At 33.8% G+C, this 15,533-nt stretch overlaps 1 protein-coding gene across 29 annotated transcripts in view; it reads left to right on the plus strand.

The window, feature by feature from the left end:
- The window catches only part of LOC108708946 (target of Nesh-SH3), a 198,040-nt gene that overhangs the window by 127,908 nt on the left and 54,599 nt on the right, over positions 1–15,533 (plus strand). For 11 of the 29 annotated variants that reach the window (XM_041584160.1, XM_041584157.1, XM_041584152.1 and 8 more), the window contains 21 exons: positions 563–637; positions 1,897–1,959; positions 2,046–2,117; positions 2,759–2,827; positions 3,223–3,291; positions 4,548–4,601; positions 4,882–4,965; positions 5,113–5,187; positions 6,005–6,070; positions 6,159–6,230; positions 7,089–7,154; positions 7,243–7,314; positions 7,716–7,781; positions 7,870–7,941; positions 8,826–8,891; positions 8,980–9,051; positions 10,135–10,200; positions 10,289–10,360; positions 11,236–11,301; positions 11,384–11,455; positions 14,663–14,737. In XM_041584160.1, the coding sequence (XP_041440094.1) occupies positions 563–637; positions 1,897–1,959; positions 2,046–2,117; positions 2,759–2,827; positions 3,223–3,291; positions 4,548–4,601; positions 4,882–4,965; positions 5,113–5,187; positions 6,005–6,070; positions 6,159–6,230; positions 7,089–7,154; positions 7,243–7,314; positions 7,716–7,781; positions 7,870–7,941; positions 8,826–8,891; positions 8,980–9,051; positions 10,135–10,200; positions 10,289–10,360; positions 11,236–11,301; positions 11,384–11,455; positions 14,663–14,737 (1,464 nt within the window). The remainder of the gene's footprint in view (positions 1–562; positions 638–1,896; positions 1,960–2,045; positions 2,118–2,758; positions 2,828–3,222; positions 3,292–4,547; positions 4,602–4,881; positions 4,966–5,112; positions 5,188–6,004; positions 6,071–6,158; positions 6,231–7,088; positions 7,155–7,242; positions 7,315–7,715; positions 7,782–7,869; positions 7,942–8,825; positions 8,892–8,979; positions 9,052–10,134; positions 10,201–10,288; positions 10,361–11,235; positions 11,302–11,383; positions 11,456–14,662; positions 14,738–15,533) is intronic. The other 18 variants (XM_041584155.1, XM_041584166.1, XM_041584156.1 and 15 more) reach the window with 17 other exon arrangements.

Genomic DNA, 15,533 nt, shown 5'->3' on the forward strand with positions numbered 1-15,533 from the left:
TGTGGATTGTTGCTAAATGGGCTCGGTTGTATGCCATAGGTACAATATATTACAGATATGGGACCTGTTGTCTAGAATGCTCAGGACCTGTGGTTTTCCAGCTAACGGATCTTTCCAAAATTTGGAACTTCATACCTTAGGACACCTAGAAAATCATGTAAACATTAAATAAACACAATAGGCTGGTTTTTCTTCCAAGATTAATTATATCTTAGTTTTGATCAATTACAAGGTACTCTTTTAATATTAAAGAAAAAAGGGAATATTTTTATTTTTGGATTATATTGATAAAATGGAAGGCAGACTTTCTGTTATGCAGAGATTTCTGGATAATGAGTTTTTAGATAACGTATCCCATACCTGTATTATTGCAAGTTTCTCTTTTGCAAGAAGTGGAAAATATAAAACTGATTTCAAAATAATCTTTTTTACAAATAGCCCCTCAATGATTTCATTAAAAAGTTTGGGATTATTGCAAGCTTTAGCATGTTTACTTTCACTTTTTTCTTAAAAATGTATTAAATTAAATTTTCTGTTAATAATCTTGGCATTTCTTTTTCAGAATTGGTAAAAAGTCTACCAGTACCTACCAAATCTCATCATATTGTTAAAACTGAAGTGCCTGTTGTCCCACATGGTACATTACTGATCCTATTAATGTCCTTTATACTGCATTTTAGGTTTTATCTATAAATAGACACCTTTGTAAGATTATAGTTTGTGTTGTTTTTCTAAATAAGAGAAGTATGAGAGAATATAATTTTCCAGTTAATGTGGAATCAAGGAAAATGCAATTTTAGGCGTTTTTGGAAAGGTGAATAATTACGGGAAACGTTGCTTCTTTTAGACATGTTACAAATATATTTAGAAATATAATACTTGGGACACATTGTTCCTTTAATGGTGGCATGTATTTTTTAAAAAAACTATTTTATTTAGCTTGAGGAGTCTTACTCTTTTCTTTTTTTCATTGTGCTAAATTCTTAACTTTTTAATCTCACATCTCAATATCTCATCATTATTCATATGTATAAATCTAAGACCCAACCCACTTTGAACAATTCCTGAAATATCTGTACACTCAGTACAAAGAAACATTTGTGTACAGAGATCCATGGTAATACCTGAGGCTTCTTGCATTATTTATTTTCCTTTTATAATTGTAGCAGATATCTGGTTTACACACCCTTCATCTGTGTTGTATCAGTTTTATGATGTATTGAAATGCCAAGTGTGAAAAGTTATATCACACACAACACATTGATCCTTATTTCTGTTTTATGAACAATATGGAGAAGCTTGAATATATGGAGTCTCTCTTTTTTAATTTAATTTGCACTTCAAATATGTATTATATAACAGGGGCCCCCAACCTTTTTTTTTACTAATGAACCACATTTAAAATGTAAATGAGAGCAGTACAGGCATGCAAAACGATCCTGTGAGTGAAAATGATGTCTCTATGTGGACTGGTAGCCTACAGGAGACTTTCACAGTACACCTGCTTTTAATGCAACCAAAACTTACCTCCAAACCAGGAATTCAAAAATAAGCACCTGGTTTGAGGCCACTGGGAGCAACAGCTAAGTTCTTGGTGAGCAACATGTTGCTCACAAGCCACTGGTTGGGGATCACTGATATATAATATATATTTAACTTTATGAACATCTGTGCTGTTGTGTTTTTGTTGCCTAACTTTCAACCCCACTATCATTAGGAGGTCAACATCTAAGACTGGTTTGCTTCTGCTGAGTTTTACCAAATATTCAGCTTTTTTACAGATGGAATCCTGCTGTTCCTGCATATTCAACATTCTATTCTCATATACTTGCTTATTCCTGTAATGTAGTTCCATCTTATTAATAGGATAAGGAAAACTTATACTATTTCTTTCAGAAATGCCATATCTACAAACCTCCAAACCCAGCCCTAGTACTGAAGCACCACAGATGGAAGCTGGTAAAATGAATACTTAATACACAGAAAATACCCCTCTTCCAGTTTACTGTTAACATCCCTGACTTTTCTTTTTTAATCAACCCCAGACACCACACAGTCAGTTTCTGAGACAATTACAACTGAGGAAAATTATACCTTTGAACAGGAAAGAGTTGTAGGTAATCTAAATCTGTTTCTGCCATAAATTTATGTTTCTAGTGGGACCTCAGAATATGGTTTAGAAATCATTGTCTGCTGCTTTTCTATATGTGATCTTCCACTTAAATAATCTCACATACCAGATCACCAATGTGTGGACTGCATACGTAGCTGAAATTATCTTCAGAAAAAATTGTGTGTGATAATTGCACAGTTAGTGAAGGATCTGTTTGACACAGCAGTAAAAGTCACGTGCTTTTGATGTTCAATGTATAACTTTCTTTCATCTACTCAAAGCTCAAACAAGTTTTATTGTCCAAACAGTTTTAATAATATGTAGGTCCCTGGGATGAACTAACAAGTGTTACATTTGCTTACAGCTCCACCAAATGGCGAGACCCTAAATTCCCAGATTCACTTGCACCCATGTTCAGGGTTAGCCAAGATAGGGGCTTGACACTGATGCAATCTGCTACTCTCCACAAAAGCTACTATAGTTAGTAGTAAAGGCCCTGGGACTAAAAATATACATTGAAAGCAAGGAAGTTATACAATATTGTAGAGGCTTTTAAACTATCCCAAGTCCATTATGTATTTGTTTCAGGGGTTTAAATCTATAGATAGGAAATACAAAATAGTCATTATAAACATTTATTTACAGCAACCGCTGAAGAGCAATATTTTCAAGAGCTTGGAACTGTATCAAAGCCACAAACAAGTCCAACAACTGGTAATATTCTGAGAATGTACTGCATGAACTTGCTAAATGTGGCTCCAAATAGTTTTAATAATATGTAGGTCCCTGGGGAGGGATGAAGTAACAAGTGTTACATTTGCTTACAGCTCCACCAACTGGCGGGACCCTAGATTACCAGACCCACTTGCACCCATGTTCAGGGTTAGCCAAGATATGGGGCTTGGCACTGATGCAATCTGCTACTCTCCACAAAAGCTACTATAGTCAATAGGAATGGCCCTGGAACTAAAAGTCTACAGTGGAAGCAAGGAAGTCATACAATATTGTACAGGCTTTTAGACTATCCCAAGTCCATTAAGTATTTTTATTAGAGGTTTAAATCTATAGATAAGAAATACAAAATAGTCATTATAAGCATTTATTTACAGCAACCACTGAAGAGCTGTATGTTCAAGAGCTTGGAACTGTATCAAAGCCACAAACAAGTCCCACAACTGGTAATATTCTGAGAATGTACTGCATGAATTTGCGAAATGTATCATTAATTAGAAATGTGGTGGGCTATTGGTAATGTCTATTAAATTACTTCTAGATATTTTTTAAGGATGCATTTGACATAAACTCCTCAGGGAACTTTTTAATAAGCCATAAAAGTATTCATACATAATGTGACACAAATGTTTGTTGGGTAAAATGAACAATATAAAGGTTTGTTGTGTTTTTTCATCTGTAAAGTCTATACAGTATGTATGTTTATTCGATTGAATTCTGAAAACGTTGTCTTACGTTTATTTTCTTAGAGACCCAAAAATCTAGATCATCCCTGCACTCTAGCTTAGTGCCCTTAGATGTTTAGAAGATACTGTATTGAACAATATTTTATCTGTTGCATCAAATTGTCAGTTTATGGCACTTTGCTGAATAGCAAAAACACTTTTGTTGAGAAGAGGTTACTTCCTTTGTGTGTTAGACCTGCGCGTGCAACTGACAATGAATTACGCAACGGTTTTGTATAATTTTTGTGTTTAGCACATTGCACATGCATTTGTAATTGATTTGTGCACTTTTCTACCCATTACTAAAGTGCTTGTGCCAGCAGAGAAAATTGCCAAAATATGTTTCCTTTGTCATAGGATATCCTTTAGTATTATGGCATTGCCTTGCTGATTCCCTAGAATGCCATAAACACACATTGCAGGTCATTTATAAAGTTTGTGCAGCGCATATTTATTCGCAAATGATTGTATTGCCCCTGCCTTTTCCTGAATGATAAAATATTGCACTGCTTTGCCCTTCAGTTTTTTGCGAATTCGCATTGCGCATAAATTTTCACAAATGGCCTGCAAATGAGATGTGTGTTTGTGTGAGAGAGCTATGCATTTTTACAGTTATTTTACAGTGAAAAGTTTGATTGGCTTTCACAATTTGATGAGTTTTGACCAGGGTAAAAATGTATGGAATTTATGGATTATCCAGAGTACATATTGCTTTATAAAATTGTATCTTTCCTTTGTATCCTGCAGTGAATTATGAATGCATGTTATTGCATGCATTGTAGAAGTTCTGAGAGAATTTTAGTTTATACTGGTTCTAAGCCAGATTTAGTAAATATTTTGAGTTTGCACACTCTTGGTTGATCATGGTACCTTGTAGGCTTTGTTAGCAATAACCTAAAGGTTTTGTTAAAAAACAATTGGTTTTGCTTTGAATATTTTTTCCATTTCCTTTTGACTGAAAAATTTATACCATTCAGTTTTTAAGGAATCTCAAGCAGTCAGTGTTGTAGAAGAAGCCAGAACAACCGAGGGTAATTAAAACTAACTTTAATTTCCTTTTTCTAACTACCAAATACTATGTATTTTTTTCTTCTAGGTAATTGTATTCCACTTTCCATATGTTGTCCAGGGCTTACTATAGAAGGAACGCTCTTTGACTTGTTATGCAATGTTGTCTAGTGTTTTCATTTAAATTTCGGTCTTATTGTCATCAAGATGCCGCATGGCTGACTTGAATTAGTGACTTAATGTGAAAAGGATTCACATGGTTTAGTTTTAATTTCACACTCTATTTTTAAATTTTTCTTTTAGTTCAAACGGAAACAATAAAAATATCTTCTTCTCCTTCTGCACCCAAAGAAACTCTGGCAACTGAAAACCCTGTCCCAAAACTTGGTAATAAATGATTCTTTTAGCATACAGTTTGATCAGACTGTGCCATTGGAAGTAGCGCTTGTCTTTGGGGCAAATACGTCACTGATTAGAGAGTGAAGGGACAGGTTAAACATTGGTTGATTAACAATATCCTTCTGTTCCATGCAGATCCTAAAGAAACCCACCATGTACCCATTAATCTTATAACACTCCATTTATTTGGTGATCCTGATCAACCTCTTGGTAAAGAATATTTTTACTCAGCTTAAGCATTGTCAGTGTTTGCCCAAACATTAATCCACATAATACGGTTTAACTTGAACCCGAAGCTTGCTTCATTTCTTATATTTTGTAAATTTTTCTATTGGAATAGCTAACTTCTGATGCATCAAGCACATGGACTGTAGTTTTTTGATTCTGCTTGTAATGTCACATGTAGCTTTAAGCCATGTCTGACATCATGCTTGCATATTTTTCATTGTATGGTTCACCATCTTTAATGAATGATATAGTACTATGATCCTTTTATTAATTATTATTTTCATGAATAAGATATAAAGACCAGGGGCAGCTGGGAAATTAACAAAATGTCTAGCCCCATGTGAGAATTCAAAATTGAATATAAAAAAATCTGTTTGCTCTTTTGAGACATGGATTTCAGTGCAGAATTCTGCTGGAGCAGCACTATTAAATGATTAATTTTGAAAAAATAATTTTTTACCATGACTGTATCCCTTTAATATACTGCAAATTGTAACTTTTATTATTAACATGTTTTGCGGTTGTGGCAGTTTAAAACTTTATATCCTTATAAATACACACTTGCAAAAAAAGGCAATAATATAGATTTATGTGTGTGTGTGTGTGTATGTATGGCTATATGTACTACTCTAACAGACATTAGCAGTGTGCTAGTTGACATTGCAAAGGTACTCCTCACTTTGTAAAGGTTGAGCCAATGAGTCCTGCTACCAGATGCATGATATCAAAATACTAACAGGTTTAGCCTGATGTAAGGTAATTACACATTCAAGAGAAATGTTGTTTTTTTCTGTGCCAGATACAACTTTAAAAAGCATTTCTCCTAAACTCAGAACTACAACTGAAAGTCCTTCTTCAACTGCTGGTAAATACGATATGTGCTTTCTCTTCAAAGAATTCTCCTCCCCACAAAAAATTAAAATCTACACTCACTTCTGTTGTATTTTGTACAGTTCCTATGACAAAGAAAAGGATGCCTATAAACCTTATTAGACTGCATTTATTTGAATATCCTGAAGCCACAGGTAGTAAAGTTGGAACCATAAAACTATGCCTAGATCCTTTAAAAGCTCCTAAGCATGGCTGAAAATGTATATGCAGTATTATGGAAGCTGAGCAGTTATGCATCAAGCACGTGGGCTGTATTTTTCTATTTTGCTTATAATGTCACATGTAGCTTTAAGCCATGTCTGACATCATGCTTGCATACTTTTCATGGTATGGTTCACCATCTTTAATGAATGAAATAGTACTATGATCCTTTAACTATTTATTATTTTCATGAATAAGATAATAAGAAATTATCCATTGTAGTTTATAAATGTAAGAAATATTTTGATGTGTAATTTACCAAGTACATTTTTGTAGAGCAAAAAAACATATATTTGTATGGCTACTAGAGGATTCAATTCTGTTACAATGCCAGAATCAACTAGTAGGACAGGACCTCCTTTTTATATTTTCCTTCAAAATGAGATAACACACCATAAGCTATTCTTATTACAGTCCCTACAAATGCAAGGTAACATTCAGTACAAGGACCAAAAGACAAGTCATCTTATTATACTGCAAATTTTAACTCTTATTATTAACAGGTTTTGCTGTTCTGGCAACTAATAACTTTATATCCTTATAAATGCACAGTTGCAAAAAAGACAATAATATAGATTTATATGTGCGTGTGTGTATGTATGGCTATATGTACTATTCTAACTGACATTAGCAGTGTGCTAGTTGACATTGCATGGGTACTCCCTCACTTTGTTAAAGGTTGAACCAATAAGTCCTGCTACCAGATGCATGATATCAAAATACTAACAAGTTTAGCCTGATGTAAGGAAATTACACATTCAAGAGAAATGTTGTTTTTTTCTCTGTGGCAGATACAACTTTAAAAAGCATTTATCCTAACCCCAGAACTACAACTGAAAGTCTTTCTTCAACTGCTGGTAAATACGAAATGTGCTTTCTCTTTGTAGAATTCTCCTCCCCACAATACATTCAAGTCTACACTCACTTCTGTTGTATTTTGTACAGTTCCTATCACAAAGAAAAGGATGCCTATAAACCTAATCAGACTGCATTTATTTGATTATCCTAAAGCCACAGGTAGTAAAGTTGGAACCATAAAACTATGCCTAGATCTTTTAAATGCTGCTAAACATGGCTAAAAATGTGTATGCATTGTTATGGAAGCTGAGCAGTTATGCATCAAGCACATGGGCTGTATTTTGTTATTCTGCTTGTAATGTCACATGTAGCTTTAAGCCATGTCTGACATCATGCTTGCATATTTTTCATGGTATGGTTCACCATCTTTAATGAATGAAATAGCACTATTAGCACATTAGCAGTATGCTAGTTGACATTGCATAGGTACTCCCTCGCTTTGTAAAGGTTGAGCCAATGAGTCCTGCTACCAGATGCATGATATCAAAATACTAACAAGTTTAGCCTGATGTAAGGAAATTACAAATTCAAGAGAAATGTTGTTTTTTTCTCTGTGCCAGATACAACTTTAAAAAGCATTTCTCCTAAACCCAGAACTACAACTGAAAGTCCTTCTTCAACTGCTGGTAAATACAATATGTGCTTTCACCTCATAGAATTCTCCTCCCCACAATAAATTTAAGTCTACACTCACTTCTGTTGTATTTTGTACAGTTCCTATCACAAAGAAAAGGATGCCTATAAACCTAATCAGACTGCATTTATTTGATTATCCTAAAGCCGCAGGTAGTAAAGTTGGAACCATAAAACTATGCCTATATTTTTAAATGCTGCTAAACATGGCTGAAAATGTATATGCATTGTTATGGAAGCTGAGCAGTTATGCATCAAGCACATGGGCTGTATTTTGTTATTCTGCTTGAAATGTCACATGTAGCTTTAAGCCATGTCTGACATCATGCTTGCATACTTTTCATGGTATGGTTCACCATCTTTAATGAATGAAATAGCACTATGATCCTTTTATTATTTATTATTTTCATGAATAAGATAATAAGAAATTATCCATTGTAGTTTTTAAATGTAAGAAATATTTTGAAGTGTAATTTGACAAGTACATTTTTGTAGAGCAAAAAAACATATTAATATGGCTACTAGAGGATTACATTTTGTTACAATGCCAGAATCAACTAGTAGGACAGGACCTCCTTTTTATATTTTCCGTCAAAATGAGATAACACACCATAAGCTATGGCTATGACAGTCCCTACAAATGCAAGGTGACATTCAGTACAAGGACCAAAAGACAAGTCATCTTAATATACTGCAAATTGTAACTTTTATTATTAACAGGTTTTGCTGTCCTGGCAGTTTATAACTTATCCTTATAAACTTATATCCTTATAAATGCACAGTTGCAAAAAAAGACAATAATATAGATTTATGTGTGTGTGTGTGTGTGTGTGTGTGTGTGTATGTACGGCTATATGTACTATTCTAACAGGCATTAGCAGTATGCTAGTTGACATTGCATGGGTACTCCCTCGGTTTGTAAAGGCTGAGCCAATAAGTCCTGCTACCAGATGCATGATATCAAAATACTAACAGGTTTAGCCTGATGTAAAGAAATTACACATTCAAGAGAAATGTTGTTTTTTTCTCTGTGCCAGATACAACTTTAAAAAGCATTTCTCCTAAACCCAGAACTACAACTGAAAGTACTTCTTCAACTGCTGGTAAATACGATATTTGCTTTCTCTTTGTAGAATTCTCCTCCCCACAAAAAATGAAAATCTACACTCACTTCTGTTGTATTTTGTACAGTTCCTATGACAAAGAAAAGGATGCCTATAAACCTAATCAGACTGCATTTATTTGATTATCCTAAAGCCGCAGGTAGTAAAGTTGGAATCATAAAACTATGCCTAGATCTTTTAAATGCTGCTAAACCTGGCTGAAAATGTATATGCATTGTTATGGAAGCTGAGCAGTTATGAATCAAGCACATGGGCTGTATTTTTTATTCTGCTTGTAATGTCACATGTAGCTTTAAGCCATGTCCGACATCATGCTTGCATATTTTTCATGGTATGGTTCACCATCTTTAATGAATGAAATAGCACTATGATCCTTTTATTATTTTCATGAATAAGATAAGAAATTATCCATTGTAGTTTTTAAAAAAAAAATTTTAATATGTCTTTATTGAAATTTTATAACAAATAAAATAAACAAACACAAAGGAATTTGGAATTACGAAAAAAAAAAAAAAAAAAAAAAGACGGACAAATCCATCATTAATACATTTCAAACGTACAATACACAACAGTATTTTCCTCATACATATCATTGAAAGGGAAAAGAAAAACAATTAAGAATGTAGTTTTTAAATTTAAGAAATATTTTATATGTGTAATTTACCAAGTACATTTTTGTAGAGCAAACAAACATAAATTAATATGGCTACTAGAGGATTAAATTTTGTTACAATGCCAGAATCAACTAGTATGACAGGACCTCCATTTTATATTTTCCTTCAAAATGAGATAAAACACCATAAGCTATGGCTATGACAGTTCATACAAATGCAAGGTGACATTCAGTACAAGGACCAAAAGACAAGTCATCTTAATATACTGCAAATTGTAACTTTTATTATTAACAGGTTTTTCTGTCCTGGCAGTTTATAACTTATCCTTATAAACTTATATCCTTATAAATGCACAGTTGCAAAAAAGACAATAATATAGATTTATACTGTATGTGTGTGTGTATGTGTGTGTGTGTATGGCTATATGTACTATTCTAACAGGCATTAGCAGTGTGCTAGTTGACATTTCATGGGTACTTCCCTCGCTTTGTAAAGGCTGAGCCAATGAGTCCTGCTACCAGATGCATGATATCAAAATACTAAGAGGTTTAGCCTGAGGTAAGGAAATTACACATTCAAGAGAAATGTTGTTTTTTTCTCTGTGCCAGATACAACTTTAAAAAGCATTTCTCCTAAACCCAGAACTACAACTGAAAGTCCTTCTTCAACTGCTGGTAAATACGATATTTGCTTTCTCTTTGTAGAATTCTCCTCCCCACAAAAAATGAAAATCTACACTCACTTCTGTTGTATTTTGTACAGTTCCTATGACAAAGAAAAGGATGCCTATAAACCTAATCAGACTGCATTTATTTGATTATCCTAAAGCCGCAGGTAGTAAAGTTGGAATCATAAAACTATGCCTAGATCTTTTAAATGCTGCTAAACGTGGCTGAAAATGTATATGCATTGTTATGGAAGCTGAGCAGTTATGAATCAAGCACATGGGCTGTATTTTTTACTTCTGCTTATAATGTCACATGTAGCTTTAAGCCATGTCTGACATCATGCTTGCATATTTTTCATTGTATGGTTCACCATCTTTAATGAATGAAATAGTACTATGATCCTTTTATTATTTATTATTTTCATGAATAAGATAAGAAATTATCCATTGTAGTTTTTAGATTTAAGAAATATTTTATATGTGTAATTTATCAAGTACATTTTTGTAGAGCAAAAAAACATAAATTAATATGGCTACTAGAGGATTAAATTTTGTTACAATGCCAGAATCAACTAGTATGACAGGACCTCCATTTTATATTTTCCTTCAAAATGAGATAAAACACCATAAGCTATGGCTATGACAGTTCATACAAATGCAAGGTGACATTCAGTACAAGGACCAAAAGACAAGTCATCTTAATATACTGCAAATTGTAACTTTTATTATTAACAGGTTTCGCTGTCCTGGCAGTTTATAACTTATCTTTATAAACCTATATCCTTATAAATACACAGTTGCAAAAAAAGAGTATATTATAGATTTCTGTGTGTGTATGTGTGTGTCTATATGTATGGCTATATGTACTACTCTAACAGCCATTAGCAGTGTGCTAGTTGACATTGCATGGGTACTCCCTCACTTTGTAACGGCTGAGCCAATAAGTCCTGCTATCAGATGCATGATATCAAAATACTAACAGGTTTAGCCTGATGTAAGAAAATTACACATTCAAGAGAAATGTTGTTTTTTTCTGTGCCAGATACAACTTTAAAAAGCATTTCTCCTAAACCCAGAACTACAACTGAAAGTCCTTCTTCAACTGCTGGTAAATACGATATTTGCTTTCTCTTTGTAGAATTCTCCTCCCCACAAAAAATCTACACTCACTTCTGTTGTATTTTGTACAGTTCCTATGACAAAGAAAAGGATGCCTATAAACCTAATCAGACTGCATTTATTTGATTATCCTAAAGCCACAGGTAGTAAAGTTAAATGCTGCTAAACATGGCTGAAAATGTATGTGCAGTGTTATGAAAGCTGAGCAGCTATGCACACCTCAAATATTCTTGCTTACTGACCGGTACTTAGTATACAGCTAATATATATATTTCAACAAATCTCTTTCTGGGTACATTGCAATGCACTTGATATGCTACAAAATGTGCTTCAAAGCTTTATAACAATACAGCTTTCCTCCTAGAACACTTTCCAGCAAGTGCAATTTACAGGTGCCTTTTCTATCCATTTTGACCTTTCTGCTCTTTGCTTTTTTAATCTTCACATAGAAGACACATTTTTATTTTACAGACAGACTCATAAAATAGGTTCTTGTATGTATCTTCCAGCTCCAAGTGAGAATCCCCCAATTTCTTCTCCAGTACCAAAAACAACGCAGCCACATACAATTTCCCACTCCAAACCTGGTAAACAGACATTGGTTGAAATATTTGACATTAATACACAAGGGGAGAATTAATGACAATTAATTTTATATAGATTAATGCAAGGGGTGTTGTTCCATCACTCCAAGGCTAATTTTAATACATATATGAATAAATATATATACACATATATGAAAAAAAAAATAATATATATATATATATATATATATATATATGTGTGTATATATGTATATATATATATATATGTGTATATATATATATATATGTATATATATATATATATATATATATATATATATATATATATATATATATATATATATATTCAAAGTTTTAATGATCTGCCCAAAACACTACAAATATACAAATACACAGAAAAGGGAATGATCAATGCACATTTCCTGTGGCCATATGTTTTAGGTCACTTATTCCTTTTACTATTTACGTCTGGTTACATTTTTCAAAGACTTTTCTGCTGTTTGCAATATCTTGGGAGACTGACCAAGACATTGGTTCATCTAGTCAAACAACCTCAAACCTATCCATTTAATATGCCTTTAAACATAATTGTTTTTCTTGGAGAATTCTCTCCACTTAAAAAAGCTAAAACATTGGAGGATCAATCAGCCTATAGCACCAATGTACCAGTCAGAAAACTTTTCCAAGATAATTCTGCCAACATCAGCCTATGAAAACATAAGCAGAAGTAACCAGTTACCAGTAAAGCAAGGGGGGAAATGCATAATATGAATCTCTTTATCTGAATATTAATTTTATACTCTTAAATCATACTATTTTGTAAATATGTGGCAGTTTTTTTTTTTTAACTTTTTGATATACAGGAATACAAGCTTAAACCTTGCAGAGCGTCTGGTGACATCACTGTTTAGCTTTCAATTAAAGGAAAACTATACCCCCAAATAAATACTTGAGCAACAGATAGTTTATATCAAAGTAAGTGGCATATTAAAGAATCTTACCACACTGCTATATATATTTATGTAAATATTGCCCTTTTACATCTCTTGCCTTGAACCACCATTTTGTGATGGTCTGTCTGCTGCCTCTGAGATCACATGACCAGAAATACTACAACTCTAACTGTAACAGGAAGAAGTGTGGAAGCAAAAGAAACAACTTAGTTTGTTAATTGGCTCATGTGACCTAACAAGTATAGTTTGTTTGGTTTGTGTGCACAGTGAATCATACGATCCCAGGGGGCCGCCCCTTATTTTTAAAATGGCAGTTTTCTAATTATGATTACTCAATGGCACATACTACTAAAAAAGTATATTATTATGAAAATGGTTTATTTACACAAAGCAGGTTTTACACATGAGCTGTTTTATGCAATATATTTTCATACATTTTTTGAGGGGTACAGTTTTCCTTTAAACTGTGCAGTGGTGGGTACATAGATGTCTAAGGGGAAAATTTACTAACCTCCGAAAATTCGCCAGAGATGGCTTCGCTCACAGTGCAACACTTCACCAGGTGTAGATTCGCCAGTACAACGCTAATTCACTAAAATCCAAAGTTGCTTCCAGGGCGATGAACGCTGGCGAAGTTGTGCTAGCGTTATAGCGCCAAGCAAAGCAAAGTTGCGCTAGTGTTGCCTAATTTGCATACAGCAGAAAGTTAAAGTTCAGTGGATGGATATGTTGCAGCAAATACATTAACTACACAAGCCCAGGGAACCTTAATAAAATAAAGTTGTTATATTGCCCTGCACATGTGCCCAGTGTATAGTTTATGTGCCATATGTTAATGTAGGGGGGAAGCCAGTTACCCCAAAACAAATTTACGCTATATTTTAGCCTGTTACCCTGAAAAAGGAAAAGAAGCTAGCGTTTTTTGGGACTTAGAAAAATTTTCAACTATTTTTTGAGGAACACCTATCTACTCTATTGCACTTCGCCTGGTCTGAGGTGGCAAAGGCAAGTCTGGCTCAAGAGGTAACGTTCAGTAAAATCCACAGCTTAGTGAATTTGCATAGTTACGTCCATTCACCAGAGAGCAAATTCGCCAGTACCGCTAGAGCCTATCTCCTTCGCTAGCGAAGTTACGCCGGCGACCATTAGTAAATTGGCAAAGTACCAAAATGACGTCACACTGGCAAATTTTCGCCCGCGTTAGTCACTTCGCCCTTTAGTAAATTTGCCCCTAAGTGTGCTTGACTGTGTAAAGCTTTATGAACTACATCATAAATGTAAGAATTACCTACTTTAACTTAACTATACTATGGTGCAATTTTTTTGTCCCATTAGACAAAAAATGGCAGCAGTTTCCAAGGGACTGGAAAAAAACTAAATCTGGGAAAATGTAAAATGGGAGTATGTAAAAATCAGGATTTTTCTGTAAAAACAGTGAAAATTAATGAAGAGAGATGAAAATATGGCAAAAGTCACATTCACATGGGAAAACGGGTTTTTGAGGAAAGTGGGGCAAAATGGTGTTAAATGAAGGAAAGCACGGGGGTATGTAAAACTGGGGGGGGTTGTAATTATTAAGCTCTTAGTAATAATATATAACTATAAATTCAATCTAACATGTAACTGGATTCAGGTATCTACTTTTATTACTACTTTACCTTGCTCCTAACCACCCTTTGCTTCTTTCTGGAATGAGCAACCACAATCGGAAACTGCGCAATGAAATTGCCATCGTTTTTGTCTGCATAAATGTGCATTACTAAACTATGCTTACATTTTTTTTACAGCATTAATTATGTAATGATAAATTAGTTTGATTTGTCATCCATATCTGCTTTGTTCTCCATCACAGCACCAAAACCAACACAAAGGGTACCAATTAATGATATTAGCCATCATTTATATGGAGAGACGGAAGTATCGTCGGGTAATTTAAAATTTTCATATTTATTTCTTACTTTCTACAGAGTTTGATGAAGTAAATAGTAGTGTTGGTACTGGTAACTTCAATATAGGGTGTGTAGTTTCTATCATGAAGGCAATGGCAAAAACAAAGTTTTATGTGAATTTGAAAAAACATTGGGTCTCTAAAGCAATAGGTCTGTTTTATGTGGTCAGCAAAAATAGCCAGGCCTACCGGTATGTGTTGATCTCACTAAAACAGAAAATCTTTAGTAAAAAAAAAATGTTGTAAGGCTGTGGCAGATCATTCACACCTTTTAAAATCCTATCACGCAAGGTTATTAATGGTCATCTTTCAGCAGTTCTTTGTCTTCATTGGCAGTATTTTGCAAAGTCTGTATAATGAGACCTGCTCTTAGAACTAGTAATTAGGGAAGAGACGCGTTAATGCAGCACTTCTATAAAGTGGATGGTATTAATTCATGACATTTTTAAGATCTTTTTTTACATAATAACGTATTAAGAAACTGAAACTTTTATACCTTAATGTCAAATATAATCAAATGTAAGGCAGATGCTATATGGATACACAGTTCTCTTTGCAAATATGTTTGCCTAACTAAACTGACTAAAAAGAAAATCCACCAAACAACCCTTGAAAGTTAAAAGGATCTTCATCTTCTTCTCATTAGGATCATGAATTCATTTTTTTCTAAAATACTGAGAGCATGTCATTTAATTGGCAACACTGTTCTCTTATATTGTCAGGGTAACTGCAGCACCTGGCTTACTTTATCACTTATCTAAGAATGAATAGTTAT

The sequence above is a fragment of the Xenopus laevis genome, chromosome 2S (genome assembly GCF_017654675.1).
Source record: "Xenopus laevis strain J_2021 chromosome 2S, Xenopus_laevis_v10.1, whole genome shotgun sequence".
NCBI lineage: Eukaryota > Metazoa > Chordata > Amphibia > Anura > Pipidae > Xenopus > Xenopus laevis.